Below are 25,000 nucleotides of genomic sequence, written 5' to 3'. Positions count from 1 at the left end.
GAATAGCTCCTTGAGACAATTCGTGAAGCAATATGACAATTGCCTAGCAAGCAGAGAGCAAGCAGAGAGAGAATTTGATGCTGCAGATTTTCACACCATGATATCGTGTGCAACAAAATCAGCAATAGAGGCACAGTTTCAGCATGTATATACCCATGAGAAGTTCAAGAAAGTTCAAGCTCAATTCAGAGGTAAAGTGAATTGTATCACAAGATCAATGCATTTCACCCTAGGTTTCACAACATATGAAGTAATAGAGTAGGTTTCCAACTCCAAATTCAATAAGTTTGTCGTCACCTACGACGCAGTATCGTGAGATGTAAAGTGCCATTGCTTGCTGTTTGAGTCTAGGGGCAGATTGTGCCGCCATTCCCTAGGTGTCCTAAGCTTTGAGTGAGTGGATAATGTGGCACCGAAATACATATTGGAACGTTGGAGCAAGAACATAAAGAGGAGGCATACACACATCAAGAGCAGCCAAGATGAGCCTCTACTGGAGCCAAGAAGTAAGAGATTTGATGAATTGGTGTTTCAGTCACACAATATATGTGAATTTGCATTTGAGTCTAAAGAGTTGACCAGAATTTTGCACTGAGCATTTGACAAGGTCATGGCGGAGATGGAAGAATATCAAGGAAGAAGCAAAGAAAAAAGTTTGTTAACCCACGAAGAAGCGACATTAAGCAATATAAATGACCTTCAAATCCCACCACATGTCAAAACAAGAGGTCGGCCCAAGAACAAACTTGGATCAAATCTGGAAAAAAAAGATCTCAAATGCCATGAAGAAAAAGAAAAAGACAGCTCCAAGCGAGATAAAAAAATTGACTTGCTTTTGATTAGTTAAAAATTCAAATGTTCATTTTGTTAATACACAATTATGTCTTTTGTAGTTGAACATTTTAGACTCCGAATCATCGATTCAGTCAAGCTCCACTCTTTACAATACACCAGATATGAATTATCCAAGAGAGGATTTTACAAGTTTTAGTTTTCATTAATGTAAATTTTTGTTCACCCATGAGCAAATTTCGGTTCACCATGGTTATAGAAAGTTTAATTTCTGAATGTTGATAGTCTTTAATGAATAGTCACTTTTTTGTGAAATTCTATATTGATATATGTAGTTTTTCGATTCGTCTAGTGTATTAATTTCTAAGTTGAATAATTAGAATTTGTTTTTTGGTTATTGGTTCAGAGTTCAGAGTTCAGGGTTTAGGGATTAGAGTTTAGGCTTTAAGGTTTAGGGTTTTATGGTTTAGGGTTTCTGGGTTCAAGGTTCAGTGTACAGGGGTTCAATGTGTTTCAAACTTTCAGTTTGCCCGTGTATTAATTTCGGTTCACCGTGTTCATGGTTGAGGGGTTTAGGTGTCTAGGGTTTAGGGTTTAGGGTTCAGGATTCAAGGTTTTAGAGGTTTAGGGTTTACGGTAGGGTTCAGGGATAAGGGTTTAGGGTTCAGGGTTTAGCATTTAGGGTTTAGAGTTCAGTGTTCAGGGTTCAGGGTTCGGGTTCAGGGTTTAGGTTTTAGGGTGTAGAGTTTAGGGTTTATGGGTTCAGGGTTCAGTGTTCAGGATTCTAATTTTAGTGTTTAGGGTTTAGGGTTTAGGGTTCAGTATTTAGGGGTTCAGTGTGTTTCTACCTTTCGGTTCGCCCGGTGTATTAATTTCGGTTTACTATGTTTTTGGCGTTCATAATTTTTTGGTAAACACCCTGATTTCATTCACTGTGAACCTGCAACAAAACAGCAGCCAGGCAGTTCCAACAGGTATATAACAAGACAAGGAGTAATCTATCTTGAATCAGTATACACATTAAGATTAGATCTATACATTAATATTAACATTTACATTAATGTTGACATATATACATTCAAAAGAAGCAGTGTCTACTTTTTTAAACAAGTTAAATAAAATGTTGTTAATTAGAACCAGTCAAACTGCACTGGTTTTGAGATTCAATTGATGTTTCTGAATCCGTCGGAACAATTTTTCTTTTTTCATGAGCCTCTTTAGTCTTGTTCTTTCTGCCAGCGTTATATTGTCAAATTCAGATTCTGATTTGGATTTCGAAAAAGATTCTTCTTTCGGAGAAGAATCCATAACAACAACTTTCTTTTCTTCTTTCTCCCTTTTTTTTTTCTTTCCCCTTCAGAAAAGTTGTTTTGTTTTGCACCTTCTTTCTTTTTGTTTTTTCGTCCTTTATTTGCTTTCTATATAGATGTCCGTAAAACACAAACTTATTTAGTTAGCAGAGTATTTTAGAAGCATCTGAAACAAGGAAATACAAAAATAATTAGGTGAATTAAAATGACCACAAACACTGAACTGAACGCAATTCATGTGATGAATAATATGTAATAAAGATTCAATTATCAAGAAAAATATTTCTGCATGAACAATGATTCAAATTAACATATTACCATTGTGTCCGTTGCTTCCTCAGAAATCCGGTCAAGCATCATCTTCTTTGTACAATAGGCTACCCACGGTGCCGGGGGAGCATCAAGTCCATTCAAGCGAGGGAACTTGGTTTCATGGAAGTATATCAGCAACAAAACAAAAACACAACCCTCAATGGACTGTTTCTTCCCCTTTCTCTTGTTTTCGATTCCATTCCTCAAGAAGCTGAGCACATGATTTGCCCAATCCCACTGTCGGATGTTGTCCACACAAAAGATAGGTGGCTTATGGATCGCGGAGGCCATGCTTATCGTCATCCGCAACAAGAAGCACTTCTGTACGAAGATGACAAAAGTCCTACGAAATTTTTGCCGGTTCTCCTCCCCTTCAACACTCATATTTAGGACAGAATTTGTCAAAGTTACCAACGTAACACATTTGAGGCTGTCAAATATTGCCTTGTCTTCCTTATTCAGTTTGCGATAGTCAACCTTTTAGGAAAATGATTCCCTACAATATTTTAATAGCAACAAATGAGCCAAAAAGGTTCAGTTTAATTTTTTATATACCAATGAACCAAAATTAAAGGTAACAATGAACCGAAATTATAGGGAGCAATGAACCGAAAATAAGCAAGAAGTGGAAAGTGTATTACCGTCGTGGCTTATCCCCAGCGCAGCTGCTACCTTGGCAGGTGTTATGTATATTTTTTCATGGAGAGTTTTTAGGCATCCACGATACTCATCATAGAAATCAATCAATTTTCTTAAGAGGGCGTGAGAGACGTTCATTTCCGGGACATGTGCTAGGGCACCGAATCCCATTTCTTCAACTATATCTTTCTTTTCCTGACTCATATTATTGAACACTGTTGCTAAAGAATAGTATTTCTCCATGAAAAAGAGGTACTGAACAGAGTAACAACCAATTTCAAAGCCCTAGTTACACTATCCATTGAACTGATTGAAAATAACAACAAATTTCATTCCAAACCCTAGTTATACTGTAAAAATGCATTCACAATAGTTCGATCTTCTAAACGAAGCAAATCAATCCAGTAAACCTAAAATGCAACTAGGAGAAACGCGACATTACAAGATTTCAAGTGAACAGTAGTTTTCTCATACTTTTGGTAGTCTTTGTTTCTGTTTTTGTTCGTTTGTGGTTGTTCGTTGCCAAATCTTCTAGCTATTCTTCTGCAGTAGTGATTTTCACAGAGAACGTGACTGAAATTTGAGTGATTTTGAGAGAGATTCGAAGAGAAGGATTGGTTTCGTGCGTTTTGAAGAAGAAGAAATGTTTTATTATAATGAAGCGTGTAACACCCTAATTAGCCTAACCTTTACCTCGCGTCGTAAAGCAAAGGTTAATCAGAGATTACGACAGTTCTAAGCTCATACATATAATATATATAGAAAGAATAGTATAATCTAGAAATCTGATGAAGGATATAGCTCAAAAACAGGATTTACAAAACGCAAAACGTACGAACGAAGCTTCTAACTTAAAGCACAAGATATAGATAAGATATATCGAAATATAATAGTATAATATCATAAGAAACTAGCCATAGCTCGCGGAGTTTAAGATGGCTAGCCATATACAGATATACAGAATCAGACAGTAAAAACATCTTATACAAGTTTTGTTCTCTCAAATACAAGCCTCTAGGCAAAACAAAATACAAATGTGAGAGATATACAAAATAAGCCAAAAAGACGCAAAAGATAGTATCCGGATCCTCCGCTTCTGTCACCAACCAGACAACTCACCGAGGTGGGTTGCGACCTGCATCTGAAAAATACAACAGAGATATGGTATAAGAACTGGAGGTTCTCAGTATGGTAACAGTGCCCAGTGATGTAAGATGTAAGGCTTCAGGACGCCGAAGGCAATCCTAGAACTTCACCTCACATACGGATATTCAAGCTTAGAACAAAATATAATTAACGTAAACCTTAAACAATAAACAGGGTTTTCTAAACTTAAAGGTTTCTAACTAATACTAATCACACCGCTGTATCCCACAGCCTTCGCTAACCTAACCTCCGTGTGATCCCATCGCCACCACCAACATAACCTCCTCAGCACCAGACAAACACAAGATAAATACAAGCAAGTAAAACACAGATAATATTCATTTACAGCAAGTAATTCAAGAAGCAAGTAGGCATGTTATACAATTAGGCACTCTCAAGTAATCAAAGCAAACAAGCATATAGAAGATGCATATGATGAATGCCTATCCTATTGGCTCATAATATCACTTGTCGGTCCATGAATGCCAACCCGACACATCCTTTCGGATGTCGCTTTTCTGCCACACCCACGAATATAGTGTCGGGCACACTCTATTGACCCACAGATATAGTGCCGGGCACACTCCATTCACCCACGAATATAGTGCCGGGCACACTCGCATGCGTAACCCAAGGATATAGTGCCTGCCCACTCTTGCAGCAGAAAAGATTATCAATCATAATTCAATCCCAGGGACATAGTACCCTGCACACTATCATACTTAACCCAATGATATAGTGCCTGACACACTCTCATTATTCAACAAGGTCATCATTCCTCTATGAGTCCTCAACTCATCACAACCATCATCCATTCATCATTTCCATTCCAAAACTCATTAGTTCCTCAGTTCCTCAATTTGTTGTCAATAATCACCAAGTTCACTACACTTCCTTTTCTCTCAACCAAACTCATCCTCAATACACCAGAAACCTAGACCTCCATTTGCTAACTTTTCAAGATAATACCAATTTAACCCTCTTAGGATATTTCCCATGTTTTAATACCCAAAAATAAGCCCAAGAATCATAAAATGGTGTCACAGAAGTTTACAAGCTTGCTGAGAAGGTAAAATAGTTGAAAACAAAATTTAAGTTTGAGAAACAGGCCATGTGCGTACGCACAGGGTGTGCGTGCGCATGCCCAGGAAGAATTTAAAAGTGTGCGTACGCACAGGGGTGTGCGTACGCACAGGGGTGTGCGTACGCACAGGGGTGTGCGTACGCACAGGTACCAAATCTTGTAAGGTCTGTTCGCTCGCACAAGGTGTGCGAGTGCCCCCAACAGACTGACCTTCCCAATGTGTGCGTGCGCATAGGACTGTGCGTACGCACAGGTTGCAATCCCTCATTGGTGTATGTGCACACAAGATGTGCTAGCGCTGCCAACAGCACGCCCATCCCTGCCTGTGCGTGCGCACAGGGCTGTGCATCCGCACAGGTCTAAAATCTTGCAGAATTGTGTGTGCGCACAGGGCTGTGCGTGCGCACATACCAGAAATCCCAAATTTTTGTAACTCTGCAGCATTTTCAGATTCCGACACCAATCTTTGAATGATCATAACTTTCTCTACAAAATTCCAAATTTTACAAACTTTATATCAAATCGAAGGGTTTTCAATAATCTTTAATTCTAAACAAAATTCAACAAATTTTGAAAACCAAGGCAGAAGTTATGATCAGACAAAGTTCACCAAAAATTCATTTTTACTCAAAATCTCAAATACTCAATTTTAACAAACTTTCAAACTAAAACCAAACTAGTCACAACTCAAACAATACTAAAACAGCCCAAAACTCATATCAAACACTACTTCAACCATTTTCTCAATCACACAACCTTCTAAACTATTCAACAATTCCAATTCCAACCAAATTCACATTTTCCACTATCCATTAACCTTATTAACATCAACAAACCCCATCAACCATTAACAATCCTCAAAATCATCATTACCCAATTTCCCACATCATACACCAACACCATTATTTACCATAATCAACACAACTCATAAATAATCATCAATAATACCAACAACTCTCAACAACCATAATAAATATCAATACTCATCCTCAATTTTCTCAATATCAACAACCATCATAACACTTATAATCAATACCAACCATCAACAATATTAGCAATTACTACAAATCCTCATCAATATAAAAAATCATCAATCCCTCATCAACAACAATAAACCACACATTCCTCATCAACCTTCATAATCATTAAATACCAACAACATCAATATTCATCATAAATCATTAAATACCAACAACCTCATCAAATCATATAATCATTATTACTAGTATTTGAATTCGTTCCACATAATACCACCACTTCATTTATCAATCTTCATCAACAACACCAATCATCAATACTCACTAACACCAACAATTACATCAAATCACATATAATTATTCATACACCAATATCATTCAATCCTATGTTAGGGTCAACTAGCCTAAGTGTCCAGAAACATTACATATTACATAAAGAAAACCAAAATCATACCTTGGCTGATTTCCAAACGCACCAAATACCAAACGAAGCCACCAAGCTTGATCCAAAGCCTCAATCAACTCCAACAAACACCAAAACTCAATCTAACATCACATATATATACCAACATCAAAACCTAATATACACAAAATAACTAAACACAAAGATTTAGTAAAACCTTACCTTATCCAACGAGATTAGGGATAAAATCCAACATTTACCCACTACTAGAGATCACCTAAACAGGCAAAACTACAAAACTTGCTCAAGAACTAAACCCAAAATATGCAGAAACTTAGGGCAAAAAACTGGGAAATGAGCTTTGAGTTCTTACCAGAAAAACTTAGATAGAAAGGAAGAGCTCGTCAAGAGCTTCACGTGGTCGTAAACGGCTCGTCAATCGGAGGTCCGTAGCTCAAGTTATGGCTCCCGGGAAGTGGAGGATGAATAGTAAAACCCCACTCCTCTCTTCTCTCTTCTCATCAGCGCCCCTCTCTTCAAATTGAAGAGAAATGAGCTGAAATGCTCATTAAATGGGCATATATATATTGGGCCTTGGGCCCGATCCAACCCATTAGCATTTTTGGTTCGTTTGGCCCACTTTGGGCCAAAACCTTTAACACTAACGCCCGGTTTTTCATTCCTAATATTTTAGTGATGTTGGAGGTGGGTAAATTTATTTGGGCTTGGGTCAACTTGTGATTTAGGGTTTATGGGTTCAGGGTTCAGTGTTCAGGGGTTCAATGTGTTTCAAAATTTCGGTTCGCCCCGTGTATTAATTTTGGTTCACCGTGCTCATGGTTGAGGGTTTAAGGTTCAGGATTTAGGGGTCTAGGGTTTAGGGTTCAGGGTTCAGGATTTTGGGAGTTTAGGGTTTACGGTAGGGTTCAGGGTTTAGGGTTTAGAGTTTAGCATTTAGGGTTCAGAGTTTAGTGTTCAGGGTTCAGGTTCAGAGTTCAGGGTTCGGGTTCAAGGTTTAGGGTTTAGGGTGTAAGGTTTAGGGTTTAGGTTTTAGGATTTTAGGGATTTAGGGTTTATGGGTTCAGGGTTCAGTGTTCAGGGTTCTGGTTTTAGTGTTTAGGGTTTAGGGTTTAAGGTTCAATGTTTAGGGGTTCAGTGTGTTTTTACCTTTCGGTTTGTCCAGTGTATTAATTTCGGTTCACTGTGTTTTTTTGGAGTTCTAATGTATTGGTAAATACAGTGATTGCAATCACTAAGAACCTGGAATAAAACAGTAGCCAGACAGTTCCAACAGATATATAAATATTAACATTTGATACATACATTAATATTAAGAATAGATATATACATTAACATTGACATATATACATTTGAAAGAAGCATTGTTTGCTTTTTTAACAAGTTATACAAAATATATACAACTACTATATGCATTGTTTGATACATACATTGACATATATACATTTAAAGTATGCATTTTTTGCTTTTTAAACAAGTTAAACAAAATATTGTTAATTACAACTAGTATATGCTATTTGCTATCTAAATCCACAGATGTGTATTTACAATAAGGGTTGGAGAGGAAAGCAGATGGCTTGGTGAGTCTTATTGCTTTAGATTCTGAAATCACTTGGTCTCTGATTTTGTTCATTTTCATGCAACAAAGGATTTGGACCATATTGGTATCTGAAGTCATCAATGTCTTTCTGCATTTCAATTGAAATGAATTAGTTACATAAGAAATGAACCCAAATGAAATAAGAACAATATCATTCAAATCCCTAATCATAATGTAAAAATGCAATCACAATAACCCTAAACCCTGAACACATTAAATATCAAGTAAATCAAAATCACATTAAATAACAACAAATTTCATTCAAAGCCCTAGTCATACTGTAAAAATGAAATCACAGTAACCCTAAACCTTGAACAAATTAAAAGGAAGCCATCGAACCGAAAAATATTCACTTGGTGAATCAAAATTATATGAGCCACCGAACCGAAAATTGTTTATGTGGTGAATAAATGGTGATGAAATTTCAATCAACAAGAATAGTATTTCTGCATGGAAAAAAATTATTGAACAGAGTAACAACCAACTTCAAAGCTCTAGTTACAATATCAACTTAACTGAATGAAATAAGAAAAGAAAGAAGTTTATTAATTTAGAAAGTACTTACTTGTGTCTAAGCTTTATATTTATATCTCTTCCCGCTTTTTATTTTTTGTGGATCTATTGTTTCGAGCCATTTCATCACGAATATTCCACAATCATAGCTAAGCAAGAATTGAGTATAATACAATCAATAGTATAAAAAATAAAACACATTAAAAATAGCACTATAGAAGAGAAAGATTCTTACTTTGTACGTTGACCATTCAATTGGATATACTCTACTTCCTCTCCCTGTCCATCCTCCATTAAGGGTTCCGCCCCAGCATACACTCTCATCTGGAAAATTATTAAACCCTGAAAGACACAAAAAAAGTAAATAAACAGAACCAACAACATCAACCAAACTCCTCTCATGTACAAAATAATTTGAATAATTTACAAGAAAATAACTTACAACAAATTTGTTCAGTTCCTTTCTCGAATCAGGTATATCTTCTGGCTTCTTGTTGATAGGGTCAAGGACATAGAATTTCTTTTTGTTTACATCAGCAATCCACAACCACCAATGCCCTCCATTACAAATTGGGACAAATAGCTGAAGTTTTGGATAATTATAGAATATTTCAGTCGAAACAATAGCAAACAAGAGAATTATCAAAGAATTTTTAGATATTACAACTTACAAATGGATGCGATGCAAGTTTCCTTTTGTCAAAAAACTGGCGGTGGTGGGCATACTGCTCAATATTAAAACTATAGGCTTTGTTTGTCATCTTATCAGTGTACTTCACGCCATGTGTTCCTAACATAAAATTCTGCAAAATGAACATCAGTTAAATCACATTTCCACCGAACCAAACACAAATCATATGTTGAATAAAACGTGAAAAATATTCAATCATCAAGAGAAAAGTTTTCTTAATGCAAAAGAACTCAACAGAAGACATAAGAATCAGGTGAACCAATATTAACATTCTAACTGAACCGAAAAGTAATCAGCAGTGAATAGGAAATTTAGCTTACCACAATATTCATCGGCACAATGTATATTTATTCCTGATACCGCTTAGTTTTTATTTCATTGAGAATCATGTTGTGTATACTAACCACCTACAGTATGAAAATTTATGAGATATACTATATAAGAGTGTTTAAAAAAATCATTAATGTTAACGCAATTGGCAAAGGATTTACCACGGCATGCACTTGTTCTTTGGGCATTAGAGACATGAAATATTCTCTTAATCCCTCGTAGAGTGCCTCATGTTTTAAGACAAATATTGGTAAATATTCATTGCTACTATCCTTTGTCTTTTTCACATGTGTCATCCAATGATAACACTTTTCAATCAGCTCGTTCGTGATTTTTGTTTTTTTCTGCGGGGTTTTGTAAACTTGAGCCGCTGGTAAGGTTGGTTCTGAAGATGTTCCTTCAGCAAATTTTAATACTGTTGTCACTCCAGCATCTACCACTGCCTCTGCCAGGATTTCAAGCTCTGAAACACTCTCTTGAGAGGGCTGAGTTGGTTGAGATGCTGGTGGACTTATCCCAAGGCTAAAGGAAGGCCTTTCATCTTCCCTTTCCTTATGTTGAGTAGCACTGCAGGATGATAGATATTTAACAATGATATTAAATAAAAATGATATTTAATCACTATAGTGAACCGATATCCAAACAAATAGTGAACCCAAATCTAAACTTACAGTGAACTGAAATTATATTAAACAAAAATGATATTAAAGAAAAGCAAGTAACATACCTGTCAAATGATGACAAGATTAGAGTTTCTTTTTCTGATTGCCATGCCACTGGAGGTTCTTGTGATTGTTCTTCATCAGAAACTTGATAGACATCGGCATCCTTGAAAAATCTTCAATAACAGAGCTTGTAAGAGACCCCGTAACAGCCTATTTTTTGGGATCTAGAGGGCAGCTATAAGAAACAGAAGAGAGTCCAAAGACAACAACACATTGAATTCATTTCTGGTTTCAATCGAACCATAATTAAACCATGTATAAGTAGTAAACATTATCGATATTTATATAAGCAATAAAACTTACACATCAACAGGTGCTTCTTGTTTGGATTGTCGCGATGTTGGTTCTTCACAGAGCTGTTGTTGCTGTTCCAGAGGTCTGCTTCATTAAACAGTAAATATTTCTATAATTATCCCAAACTATTATCATATTTAACAATGATATTTAACAGGAATTACACTAATCATTATAGTGAACCGAAAATCAAACTTATACTGAACCTAAACCCAAACTTACAGTGAACCGAAATTATATTAAACAAAAGTGATATTAAAGAATTTAATGCTTACACATTAACAGGTGCTTCCTGTTCTGATTGCTGTTGCACCGGTGGTTGTTGGGCTTGTTGCTGTTGTTCTTTTGCAGGGCTGTTGCATTAAATAGAAAACAATTCAATAACAACCATTAAAATTAATAAAAAGAATTTTTATGTGAAACTTACTCTTCATTAGAAACTTCATACACATAGTCATCTTTGAATAAGTCTTCAATTACAGAACTCGTAAGAGATACTGTAACACCCTACTTTTCAGCTTCTTGAGGGCAACTGAACCGTAATTAAACCATGTATAAGCAGTAAACATTGAACAAGATTCATGTGGTGAATAAATATTTATTAACTTGCTCATTATTAGAAGTTTGTTGTGTTTTCTCTTGTGGAGAGACATAGATGAAGTCATCCTTCATCAACTCTTCCTGAACTGAACTTGGTAGAGACAATGCAAGAGGAGCTCTAAAGAATGTAAACAAGGATAAAGTTAATGTTGAATAATTAGAATTTATTTTGAAAAATAAGAATTTGCACATTGAAAAACTCACACTTTCAAAGGTTGAGAACGAGTTTGTTGTTGAAACTCAATGATTTGTAGGTCAGAATCAGGTGTAGCTCTAGTGACATTTAAACACAATTTTTTTGTGATTAATTAAACAAAAATTATTACTTAAATCTAAAAGAGTAACATAAATATTTTTAATTTACACTCGTGGAGTTTTAAGAGTCTTTCTTGGGAAGATTTTCTTTTTTCTAAAATATTTGACTGTGCTTTTCCGGGGATCCTAAAAAAAGATAACAAATTAAAATTAAAAACCAAGATTAAAAACAGAGGTTTAGAAAGACATTAAATTCGTTTTTGGGCAACCACTGAACCGAAATTATAATATGCAGTGAACCAATTTACCTGGTATCGTTCGCGGCATTTACAGAAGGTGTAGAGCTTCCTTGAGTCTGTAACAGTTGCTCACTATCCATATTTACAGTCGGCACTCTAAGCAAGATAAATAAATATTAGTAATTGAATCTAGAGGAATTAGAAATGTTTGTAGCAAAAGTAAGTAAAGTAAGAAAAAGAATTCAGGATAATAAACTGAATCTTACGTCTGAGAGAATTCATTTTGTGCCTGTGGAGAGTTAAACTGATCCGGAGCAATGTTTGTTGACTGAGCTCCATCATTTCTTTTCTTTGATCTTTTTTCCCTTATCATCTCCAATGCTCGTTTTCTTTTTTCGGCAGCATTGTCTTTTGCTTGTTCAGTTCTGAAAGTTCATAAAATAAGTATCAAGGAACCTAAAATGTAAGTATCAATAAAAGAAAATATGATTCGAGAAACTTACTACTTGTCAGGTTGGGTTGGTGTTTTTACCACCCTTTTTGGTTGTTTTCTTTTTATTACGCGTGTTTTCTCAATTTCATTTTCTCTATAAAACAGATAAACACATTGAATTTATACCGGAGACAAGACACTAACAATGAAGTCAACCAAACTCACAGATACCACCGAACCGAAATAAATTAAAGCGCTAAACCGAAACTTAGAAGCCCACCGAACCGAAAATAAATATATATGCAATCAACAAAACGTCTCACAGAAATTATGTAATACTTACTCGTTTTCAGATTCGCTTGTGTTCTCTGAATCTATAGGCACAGGCTTTGTTTTTTTGGTTTATTTTTTAACCACCTTTAGTAGTTGTTTTCTTTTCTTTGTTGAGAATTTTTTTATTTCTTCTTCTCTGCAATACATAAGAACAAGCGCATAAGAACAAATTAAAGTAAATACAAATTAAATGAAATTGATATGAAAATTAATCTTACTGGCTTTCGGATTCAGATTCGGAAAGTCTTTCCTCTTCTGAAGAAGAATCCGTCTCAACAATTTTTTTATTTTCTTTCCTTTTTCTTTTTTGTCCAAGTTACTTGTTTTTGTTTTTCTTTTTTTTTTTTTGTACAGAAGTCCCTAAAATAGAAACAAGGTCTCAATTATTTAATCATCAAAATAACAAATTAACAATTCGGTGAACCGAATGAAGAAATCCTACCGAACCAAAAAATATTCATATGGTTAATAGTACATGACAACTATTTATTCATCAAGAAAAATGTTTATTAATGCAGAAACATTCAAATGAACAAACTAACAATTGAAAGTAGGACAAATAAATTAATTATAACCTAAAACAGAAGTTTATTTAGTTAGTAGAGTATTTTAAAAGCATTTCAAAGCAAATTTTTCGGAAAATTTTAGTAGAGTATTTACCAATGGTTGTGTTGTTTCAGATGAAATCCGTTCAATGATCATTTTTCTTGTCCAATGGGCCACCCATGGTTCAGGGGGAGCATCAGGTGCAAACGGGCGGGGAAACTTTGTTTCATGGAAGTTATATCAACATTAATACAAAAACACAGCCATCAACAGACTGTTTCTTCCCCCTTTCTCTTGTTTTCAACTCCTTTCATCAAGAAGTTGAGAACATGCTTTGCCCAATCCCATTCCCTAATGTTGTCCACATAAAAGATCGGTGGCTTGTGGATTGGGGAGGCCACACTTACCGTTGGGGAGCAAGAAGCACTTTTGTATGAAGACAACAAAAGTCCTCTTGAATTTTTTCCCGTTCTCCTTCCCTTCTACACTCATATCCAGCACATTCCTTACCAAAGTCGCCAAGAAAATATTTTTGACACTGTCAAATATTTTCTTGTCTGCTGGATTCAGCTTGTTGGAATCAACCTTTTCAGGAAAAAGATTCCCTACAATATTTTAATAACAAAAATCAGACAAAAACAGTCAGTTTAATTTTCTGGACACCAATGAACTGAAAATAAGCAATAAGTGAAAAATGTATTACCTCCGTTGGTTATGCCGAGGGCAGCTACTACTTTCCGAAGAGTTATGTATATTCTCCCCTGTAGAGTTTTCAGGCATCCTCTCTCTTCATCAAACCGATCAAGCAATTCTTTCAACAGTGTATTAGAGACGTTCATTTCTGGCACATGTGCCAGGACACCAAATCTCATTTCTTTCACAATATCTTTCTTTTCTTGACTTATTTCTCTGTACACTGTTGCTATTGCCTTTGTTTAGCATCTGCAATAGTGAGTTTTCTGCAAGTTTTGAAACAGAATGTGAGGATATATTTATAATACAAAATAGATATTTTTCGAATGAAAGTGGATAAATATATTTAATCTGCTTACGTTATAATGTACCTTCTCCTTCATTATTGCCATTTTCTTGTTGTGTTTTGCTGTAATAAAAACTTTTGGTCAATATTTCATTCAATATATCAACAAGCACAAACATGTATATGTTAAACAAGTCAATTAAAATGCCACAACCCACCAAACCGAAAATTATTCACTCACATAACCAAAATTACAAAGGTTACCGAACCGAAAAATGTTCATGTGGTTAAAAATGATGATCAACTTTCAATCAACAAGAATACTATTACAGTAGTATGGCTTATCAAAGTGAAAGAGTTATCTCTAATGTGAATTGTACTAAACAAAACTCATTCAATACATCAACAACCACAAGCATGTGTATGTTAAACTAGTCAATTAAAATGTCACAACTCACCGAACCGAAAATCCTTCATGCACAGAACCAAAATCATAAAGGCTACCGAACCGAAAAATGTTCATGTGGTTAATAAATGACGATCAACTTTCAATCAACAAGAATACTATTACAGTAGTATGGCTTATCAAAGTGAAAGAGTTGTCTCTAATGTGAATTGTCCTAAACAAAACTCATTCAATACATCAACAACCACAAGCATGTGTATGTTAAACTAGTCAATTAAAATGCCACAACTCACCGAACCAAAAATCCTTCATGCACAGAACCAAAATCACAAAGGCTACCGAACCGAAAAATGTTCATATGGTTAATAAATGATGATCAACTTTCAATCAACAAGAATATTATTACAGTAGTATGGCTTATCAAAGTGAAAGAGTTGTCTCTAATGTGAATTGTACTAAACAAAACTCATTCAATACATCAACAACCACAAGCAAGTGAATGTTAAACAAGTCAATTAAAATGTCACAACCCACTGAATCGAAAATCTTTCATGAATAGAACCAAAATCACAAAGGCTACCGAACCGAAAAATATATATAACTATTCACACAAATAAGAACAACCACATATATCTTAATCAAATATAATGAGACAATTTTACAGTAGTATGGCTTATCAAAGTCAAAGAGTTGTCTCTAATATCAATTGTCCTAAACAAAACTCATTCAATACATCAACAACCACAATTATGTATATCTTAATCAAGTTAATTAATATGCCACAACCCACCGAACCGAAAATCCTTCATGCACATAACCAAAATCACAATGGCTACCGAATCGAAAAACGTTCATGTGGTTAATAAATCATTATCAATTTTCAATCAACAAGAATAGTGTTCTTCAATGGGAAGATAGTAACAGAGCTCTAGTTAAACTATCCACACCAATAAGAACAAGCACCTATATCTTAAAGCCCTAGTTATACTGTAAAAATCATTCACAATAGTTCAATCCACTAAACGAAGCAAATCAAACCAGTAAAACTAAAATGAAACTAGGCGAAACACGACATTGCAAGATTTTAAATGAACAGTAGTTTTCTCATACCTTTTTGTAGTCTTTGTTGCTGTTTTCGTTTGTTTCTGGTTGTTGCTTGCAAAATCTTCTTCCGATTCATTTGCAGTAGTGGTTTCTGCAAAGAATTTGATTGAGGTTTGAGTGATGTTTAGAAAGATTCGAAGAGAATGAGTGTTTTGGTGTATTGGTTTCGTGTTGAAGATGTAACATTTTTTCATAATGAAGCGCGAATAGAAAACGAGACGTTTTTGTGTTTGGCGCGTGTTTCTCACTCTCCATCTAATGCGCCTGAATCAATTTGGGCTTGGGCCAGCTTGATTATATGGTTATATGGATATATGTAAACTTATTCCCTCGGCTAAATCCAAAAAAGTAAACATAAAAATATTAGGGTTTTATTAGGTTTATGCAAAGTCGTTGTTCCTCACTCAGTCACTTGTGCTTGGGCTCCAGAAAACAAGCAAGGAACCAAGTACCATCTCACCCAGCCGCCACTCCTTTCCATATGTCTTCTCCCGGCCACGGCGCCTCCTCCGCCGTGCAGGTGGCGGAGCAATTCTTATCCGCTGGTCGGAGCTCCGAGAAGCTGAGCCTTTCAACACTCCAATCGAAGATGAAGTGTGACCCGGAAGGCTACGTATCGCAGCTCCTTCGACTCTGCGACCAGTTCAATTCCTCCCTCGTGCTCTTCGAGCAACAAGCCGCCATGAACTTCGCCTCCATCACCGGCATCGGTGGCGACCCCACCGTTGCCAAAGACCTCGGCGATAAGGCAATGTTCCTCGCACACGTCACCCCTTTCTACCCCAAACACCTCAAAGATTTCCCCCAAAAACTCGCCAGTTTGATCCGTTGCGCCTCCCGCAATCTCCCGTCGGGGCTCCGCTGCCGCCTCGCTCAAGCTCTAATTCTCCTCGTTAATCGGAAGGTTTCAATTTTCGAATTTTGCAACTATTCTGATTCGAGTTAAGTTGGTTTACTATAAGATAGGGACAAGCAGAGAAATCAGAAAATAAATTCACAATCGCTTGAGCTTATAAACATAAATGTGGAGCCAATTGAACTGTTGCAATTGTAAAAAATGTGACATTGTAGTGATTTTTATTTGAATTTCGGCAGATTGTTGATATTGGCGAAACTCTGTCGTTGTTCATGGAGCTTCAAACCTTAGGTGACAGGACATTGAAGAAGCTGGCATTTGATCACGTCATTCACAGTATTAAGCGCATGAACCAGAAGCATAAGAACCAAGCGAAGAACCGGGCTCTGCAAAATGTCTTGTTTTCAATGTTGCAGGTCTCATTTAATTTTAATTGAACCTTTTGGTTATGCCGGCTTTGTGGTTTCCTGGTGTGGTTATGCTTGTTGAACAATTTGAACGAATGTGTGTGTTTGTTCTTTGTCATTTTTTCCCCAAAAGGAAGAGGATGAAGTGCGAGCTAAGAGAGCGCTCGTGACACTGTGTGAACTTCACAGAAGAAAAGACTGGTTTGACGAGAGAACAGCTAATGCAATTTGCGGTGCTTGTTTCCATCCAGCACCAAGGTTTTTATTTTCCCCTTTATATTTTGTGGTTGGGTGACTGTTTTGAAATTATGATCTTAGGCTTAAAGATAGTTTTTGGTGTTATCAGGATCATGAAAGCGGCTTTATCGTTTCTACTAGATTATGAGAAGATTGAAAATGATTCAGACAGTGACAATTCAGACAGCGAAGATGAAACCAAGGAGTCTCCTCAAGTCATCCTTAGTAAGGAGACAATTTATAAGGTGAGGTTGATTGATAGCATCAGTGCATTATTTGATGTTATTTTTTTTAACTTGTTTCTGAAAGTAATGCTGAACTTAGCTCCATGTCTTCTATAATTTATAATTTATGGTCATTGTCACAAATTTCAGGCACACCACCAAGGAACAGCAGCTAGCAAAAAGAAAAAGAAAGCCAAACTAGAACGTGCCATGCGCAGCATCAAAAGGAAGCAACGTTTGTCAACTGAGAGGAACAATAACAGTTATTATTCACCACTTAACCATCTGCAAGATGCACAGGTTTGTACAATTTTTTTTTTCATCATTGTAGATATAAGAGATCTTCTGGATTGGGATTTGGATTTTGGTTTATTTGATCAACTCAATTGCACATGGTCTGTGCAGGGTTTCGCTGAGAAGCTGTTGTCACGTTTACACAAATGTAATGAAAAATTTGAGGTGCATATTCTAATTAAAAGGAAAAACAAAAAAGCATTCTTTAGCGTTGTAACTGATTATATATAGTTTTTCTTCATGTTATGGTTATACAAGATTATATATTTACTGGTTTTGACAATTATTATGTAAGGTTAAGCTGATGTTGATGAAATTGATTGCTCGAACTGTTGGGCTTCACCGGTTAATTTTGTTAGACTTCTATCGATTTCTTCAGAAATATATTCAGGTAATGTATTTGAAAATTTGGTGAAATTGGTATTTTGTATATAACAGAAGTGTGACCATTCTCACTGTGTGATCAGCCACGTCAACAAGATATTACGAATTTGCTTGCTGCAGTGGTTCAGGCTTGCCATGACATGGTATAGTATGCTTGTGATTTTTCTTAATCATATTGTTTTAATTTGTAATCTTCTCTTTTGTTTTTTTCCCATCAGAATTTGATTATTTTGTTGGTTTATCAATTTATTCTATGTTGTTCCCTTATGTTCTTTTTTATCCTATGTATCTCACACGAGCTTTATTTGAATCCAGGTTCCTCCTAATGAAGTTGAGCCCTTGTTCTATCAAATAGTAAATGAGTTTATACATGATCGCTCTCGTCCTGAGGTGACCCTTTTCTGGTTTGCTTCATGTTTAATATTAGTAGATATTTTTATTTACATGGTCCGGGCACTGAACTTTGATATGAATTTCATTGATATGTTTAGGCTATGACTGTTGGACTAAATGCAGTCCGGGAAATATGTATGCGGATGCCATTGGTACTACTTCAAATCCTCTTATTTGTGTATATATGCATTTTGATAACTTGGTTTTGAGAAAATATATTATTTCTATCAATGAGCGTTGGCTTAACTAGTAGGATCATACTGTGTTGGCTAATTGACCTTGGGTTCAATTTGTACATGTGCTCCTTCATTTTTAGTTGCACAGTAATGACTCCTTTCATTGGCTTGTTGCATACTGCAACCTTGGAGTAGGAAAATGCCTCCCTTGCTCTTGAACTTTTACTACCAACATTCTGTGCATTTGTTAAGTTCCTCCTTTTTTTTTTGGTTTTGTTTTGATCTTGGGATGTAGTTAATGAATGAAGACTTATTACGAGACCTTGCTCTGCATAAGAAATCACATGAGAAGGGAGTTTCAATAGCAGCTCGATCTCTGATTGGCTTATTCAGGGAGGTGATTATCCTTTGCTCCTTTCTTTTGTGCACGTTGGAAAGCAAGTACCATATGTCTACACAATTTAATTATAATGTTGGTTTGGCAGGTTAACCCTTTATTGTTAGTTAAGAAGGATCGTGGCCGGCCTATGGACGCCAAGGCAAGACCAAAATCATATGGAGAAGTTAGTGCTGCAACTGATGTTCCCGGTGCTGAGTTCTTGCCCATTGTACACAATGAGGATGATCAGGAGGGTAGTGATTCCGATGATTCTGTAGGCAGTGGCTTTGACAATGACCAGGAAAATGATCTGATGACTATCAATGATGATGATGAGATAAGTTCTGATACCAAGACTGGTGAGAGTGATGAGGAGGATGATCTTGAAGATATGGAGGATGATCTTGAAGATATGGAGGATGACCTTGAAGACAGTGAACAGGATGACGAAGAGGATGGTGAGGTTTCCGAACAGGAAGATGATGATGTGCACACTTCTTGTGATGATGAAAGTGTAGGTGCAAATAGTAGAAAGAAAGACTCAGCAAAGAAAAGAAAGATTGCTGATTTTGATGATCAGCTTTTAGCTGCTGATACAAGTCTCCGGGCCTTGAAGAAATTGGCAGGGACAACAATGGGGCATGCACCCCTTCCAGAATCTACAGATGGTATTCTATCCAATGAGGACTTCAAGAGGATCAAGGAACTAAAGGTTTGCTCATTTCTTATCCAGTAATCTCTATTTCTGACCATAATAGCTTTTAGTCAGAACTCAGTTTCATTATTTTATGGTGATTTGTAGGAAAAACATGAAGCAAGAAACACATTTGCTCAGCATGGGCTAGCACGTTCGGCAATAATTAAGGTTCCAGATTCTGATAGACTAAGTTTGAAGCGAGTAGATGGCGCGACGCTTGAAGTAAGTAACTTTAGGTCACCTAAATTGGTACCTAGATGATATCTATCTGCAATCTACGCAAAAAGAGAAAAACACTAGTATAACTAAATGAGATGGCATTTATGTGGTCGCTTTTATTTTATTTCATACTTCCACACCTTTGATTGAACTTGCCTATTTTATTGATGCACCTTGTAGGTTCATGTGAAGAAAAGGCAAAGCAAGGAAGAAAAGTTGGCATTGATTAAAGCAGGAAGAGAGGATAGAGGAACATACCATTCTAAAACAGCTGTAAAGCAGAAAAAGGTATGCTAGTAGTTCACTCTTGTAATTTTTTTGTTTGAATTTTCGAAATGCAATGAATTTTAACCAAATGTACAGATCTTAAACTAGGTAGTTGATTCTCCAAATTTAGTTGGCCCATTTTTTTTTTTGGACAAATAATTCGATCAATAAACTAGGCAACAGTAGAACCACTCATTTAGCCAAAACAAGAATGAGTTATTTATTCCACAATTTTTTTAAAGCAAGAATAAACTATCCGGGTTATGGGTGAATTTGGAAAGTTTAAATGAAATTTTTTATCTTAAATGATTCTGTTTGCATCCAAATAAGTTTTTTTTTTACTATTCATTTCGAACAGACGGGTGGACTAAGCAACCGTCAGAAGGAACACAAGAAGAAAATGCCAGTGGCTGCAAAGAGAAGCAAGATCGCAAAATCTCGTGTAGAGAAGAAGAAAAAGAATCAGCGAGCAGGGAAACAGTTCCGAGGAAGGAAAGCATGGAAATGATAAGTTATACATTTTTGCTAATGTTATTTGATTTTTTGGTTCTGCCAAAGAACCATTCTTAGCTTTTCAATAACACCATACATTACCCCTATCCTTCTCTTAGCTTCCCATTCTTTATAGCCAATTTTGATTTTGATTTTGATTGTTTGAGAGCATTTTTAAATTCATAGTAGTGGTTACTTTGCATAATAATTTCGTGAGCTTAAATAATCAAACGATTAGGTTTTGAACCATGAAATAATGGTATATGAATTTCAACTTAATATCTAATTAAAAGCACGTCCAAGCTTAAAGGGTATCATCACTTCACCGGAGAAAGAAAAGAAATTTAACGAGGAAGTGTATACCTTTAGGCTTTTGCTCTCTAATTTTAGTAATTTATCAGAGTAAAAGCTCAAGAAATCTGAAGCCTTTGATACCCTTTTTACTGGAGAAAATTTTTTTAATGCATTCTCTTTTCGTCACCTCAGCTCCCAGGTTGAAAACATCTGACAATACCATGAAAACTAAAAAGGCATTTCTACGAGAAATTAATAAAGTTTGACACTATTTCTACGAGGAATTCCACATGACATTTTTTGATCAAACCTAATTGCGCTGATGTTGGATTCTCTATGAATATGAGAGAGCTGGACCGTTCAGTTATGACTTAAGAGAGAAATTGTCCAAATGGGCTTCACCATCTGAGATAAAAAATGAAAGCTCATCTGCTATTCGGTATTTGATTCGCTAGTCATCTTCAACTTAAAAAGCAGCAATAATGCTTTTGATATCAAATTATTCTTGAAACAATACGGAAGGATTAGCTAGACGAAGCATCATGAAAGTAGCGAATACATGGATGATTGCATCCCGATGATAAAAACTAGCTCGTAATAAGAACTTAATCCAAGCCATATTAGAGAGTGCTATCAAAGGAACTTGCTGTTGGTAGAAATAACTCTAGTGCTCTTTCTATATATGTTCATTCGCCAATTAGATAATGATGAATGATAGCCTTAAATAACATATTTCTTTATTAAAAGTTATACTCCATTTGTTTTAAATATTGTTAGTTAATATAGAGCGAGGGACTAACCATTTTTTGATCCCATGGGGGTCAGAACTCAGAATCCAAACTCCAAGACCTCAAAGTCCATAAATGAAGATCCTCGGGCTAATCGAAGCTCCTCACTGGCACAAGTCTCTTCTTAGTTCTTTCCGTCATACATGCACCAGAAAAAAGGAGTAAATAGTCAAATTCATCTTGAAAGATCACTTGTTCAACAAATTAGTTTTTAAAATATTTTTTAATTAAATTCGTATTTTAAATATTTTAAATTAATTGTATTAGTCTTTTTCTCATTTTTTTTGTTGACAGGGCCAAATTTGTTAATGTGGCACATTATTGACTATTAATATAATAAATTTATAAAATTACATCAAATCAAAATCTAATTAAAGAGATTACTTGAGATATTAGAATCCTTCAATTTGGAGTTAATTTAATCTAATGTCATAAACTTATAATATTAGTCACCAATTAAGATTACTAGATGTGTGTTGTAGTGTCACTTAATGTATCACATTAACAAATTTTGATGTCGTTAGCACCGAAAGTGACGAAAGAACTAAAATAATTAACTTAAAATTTTTGAAGGATGAATTTGATTAAAAAATTTTTTTGGAGACTAATTTAAAAAATAAATCATTTTTTGGTACTAATTTAACTATTTACTCGAAAAAGAAACAAATCTAAAGGGTAATTAAATATCAAGTTGGTGACTAGCCTCCCGAAAAAGATTGAAGCCAGCATTGCTGTTGGAGATGTTGGATTGAAATTTGAAAGAAAGGGGTTTGTAATAAAAAGACATTAATATGAAACATAAACACAGTTTATAATTAAAAACCAATTTTACCCTATAGTTTCGTCCCACTTTCTTCACCAAAATCATCAACCAAATCAAAACCCACAACATCACAAGAAGATCATCTTCAATCATCAATCAAGCAATCAAAATTCTTAGCTTCCCATTCTTTATAGCCAATTTTGATTTTGATTTTGATTGTTTGAGAGCATTTTTAAATTCATAGTAGTGGTTACTTTGCATAATAATTTCGTGAGCTTAAATAATCAAACGATTAGGTTTTGAACCATGAAATAATGGTATATGAATTTCAACTTAATATCTAATTAAAAGCACGTCCAAGCTTAAAGGGTATCATCACTTCACCGGAGAAAGAAAAGAAATTTAACGAGGAAGTGTATACCTTTAGGCTTTTGCTCTCTAATTTTAGTAATTTATCAGAGTAAAAGCTCAAGAAATCTGAAGCCTTTGATACCCTTTTTACTGGAGAAAATTTTTTTAATGCATTCTCTTTTCGTCACCTCAGCTCCCAGGTTGAAAACATCTGACAATACCATGAAAACTAAAAAGGCATTTCTACGAGAAATTAATAAAGTTTGACACTATTTCTACGAGGAATTCCACATGACATTTTTTGATCAAACCTAATTGCGCTGATGTTGGATTCTCTATGAATATGAGAGAGCTGGACCGTTCAGTTATGACTTAAGAGAGAAATTGTCCAAATGGGCTTCACCATCTGAGATAAAAAATGAAAGCTCATCTGCTATTCGGTATTTGATTCGCTAGTCATCTTCAACTTAAAAAGCAGCAATAATGCTTTTGATATCAAATTATTCTTGAAACAATACGGAAGGATTAGCTAGACGAAGCATCATGAAAGTAGCGAATACATGGATGATTGCATCCCGATGATAAAAACTAGCTCGTAATAAGAACTTAATCCAAGCCATATTAGAGAGTGCTATCAAAGGAACTTGCTGTTGGTAGAAATAACTCTAGTGCTCTTTCTATATATGTTCATTCGCCAATTAGATAATGATGAATGATAGCCTTAAATAACATATTTCTTTATTAAAAGTTATACTCCATTTGTTTTAAATATTGTTAGTTAATATAGAGCGAGGGACTAACCATTTTTTGATCCCATGGGGGTCAGAACTCAGAATCCAAACTCCAAGACCTCAAAGTCCATAAATGAAGATCCTCGGGCTAATCGAAGCTCCTCACTGGCACAAGTCTCTTCTTAGTTCTTTCCGTCATACATGCACCAGAAAAAAGGAGTAAATAGTCAAATTCATCTTGAAAGATCACTTGTTCAACAAATTAGTTTTTAAAATATTTTTTAATTAAATTCGTATTTTAAATATTTTAAATTAATTGTATTAGTCTTTTTCTCATTTTTTTTGTTGACAGGGCCAAATTTGTTAATGTGGCACATTATTGACTATTAATATAATAAATTTATAAAATTACATCAAATCAAAATCTAATTAAAGAGATTACTTGAGATATTAGAATCCTTCAATTTGGAGTTAATTTAATCTAATGTCATAAACTTATAATATTAGTCACCAATTAAGATTACTAGATGTGTGTTGTAGTGTCACTTAATGTATCACATTAACAAATTTTGATGTCGTTAGCACCGAAAGTGACGAAAGAACTAAAATAATTAACTTAAAATTTTTGAAGGATGAATTTGATTAAAAAATTTTTTTGGAGACTAATTTAAAAAATAAATCATTTTTTGGTACTAATTTAACTATTTACTCGAAAAAGAAACAAATCTAAAGGGTAATTAAATATCAAGTTGGCCTCCCGAATCCCGAAAAAGATTGAAGCCAGCATTGCTGTTGGAGATGTTGGATTGAAATTTGAAAGAAAGGGGTTTGTAATAAAAAGAATGAAACATAAATTTTTGCTATTTTTGCTAAATTTTTTTACCTAATTCACACTTCGTGTCTTTAAAAATCTTTTTCCTCTCAACACATTTTTCTTTTTCCCTTGTTTATGTTCTGTTATATATACAAAAATTTGTGTATTTTTTTTCAAAAGTTGATTGTATTTAATCAAGCAATTTTTGCTAAATTTTTTTACCTAATTCACACTTCGTGTCTTTAAAAATCTTTTTCCTCTCAACACATTTTTCTTTTTCCCTTGTTTATGTTCTGTTATATATACAAAAATTTGTGTATTTTTTTTCAAAAATTTTTTATGTTGATTGTAAGAATTGTGTTTATTTTCATAAAATTTAGGTATTTCTGTTATTTTTTCTGAAAAAAAAAACAAAAATTTGATTATAATGCTAAAAAATTTAACTACAGAAAAATTAAAATTAATTTGTAGCCATAAAAAATAATTTTTTATAGAAAAAATTGTT

General features: G+C 34.9%; 2 protein-coding genes across 2 annotated transcripts; one reads left to right on the top strand and one right to left on the bottom strand.

Moving 5' to 3' along the window:
* On the bottom strand, positions 13,428-14,193 carry LOC110268323. The gene is made up of 2 exons (XM_021114378.1): positions 13,944-14,193; positions 13,428-13,845 (listed from the first exon to the last, which is right to left on the bottom strand). Exons 1-2 carry the CDS (start codon positions 14,110-14,112, stop codon positions 13,592-13,594), a joined length of 423 nt encoding a protein of 140 aa, XP_020970037.1. The 5' UTR covers positions 14,113-14,193; the 3' UTR covers positions 13,428-13,591.
* Positions 16,114-21,003, top strand: LOC107622930 (protein SDA1 homolog). The gene is made up of 15 exons (XM_016325010.2): positions 16,114-16,633; positions 16,825-17,001; positions 17,126-17,250; positions 17,339-17,474; positions 17,604-17,753; positions 17,859-17,912; positions 18,043-18,138; positions 18,215-18,274; positions 18,447-18,521; positions 18,623-18,676; positions 18,996-19,097; positions 19,186-19,791; positions 19,882-19,998; positions 20,176-20,283; positions 20,621-21,003. The coding sequence occupies exons 1-15, from the start codon at positions 16,211-16,213 to the stop codon at positions 20,768-20,770; spliced, it is 2,433 nt and encodes an 810-aa protein (XP_016180496.2). The 5' UTR covers positions 16,114-16,210; the 3' UTR covers positions 20,771-21,003.

The sequence above is a fragment of the Arachis ipaensis genome, chromosome B10 (genome assembly GCF_000816755.2).
Source record: "Arachis ipaensis cultivar K30076 chromosome B10, Araip1.1, whole genome shotgun sequence".
Lineage (NCBI taxonomy): Eukaryota > Viridiplantae > Streptophyta > Magnoliopsida > Fabales > Fabaceae > Arachis > Arachis ipaensis.
This window is presented reverse-complemented; position numbering and strand designations above follow the sequence as displayed.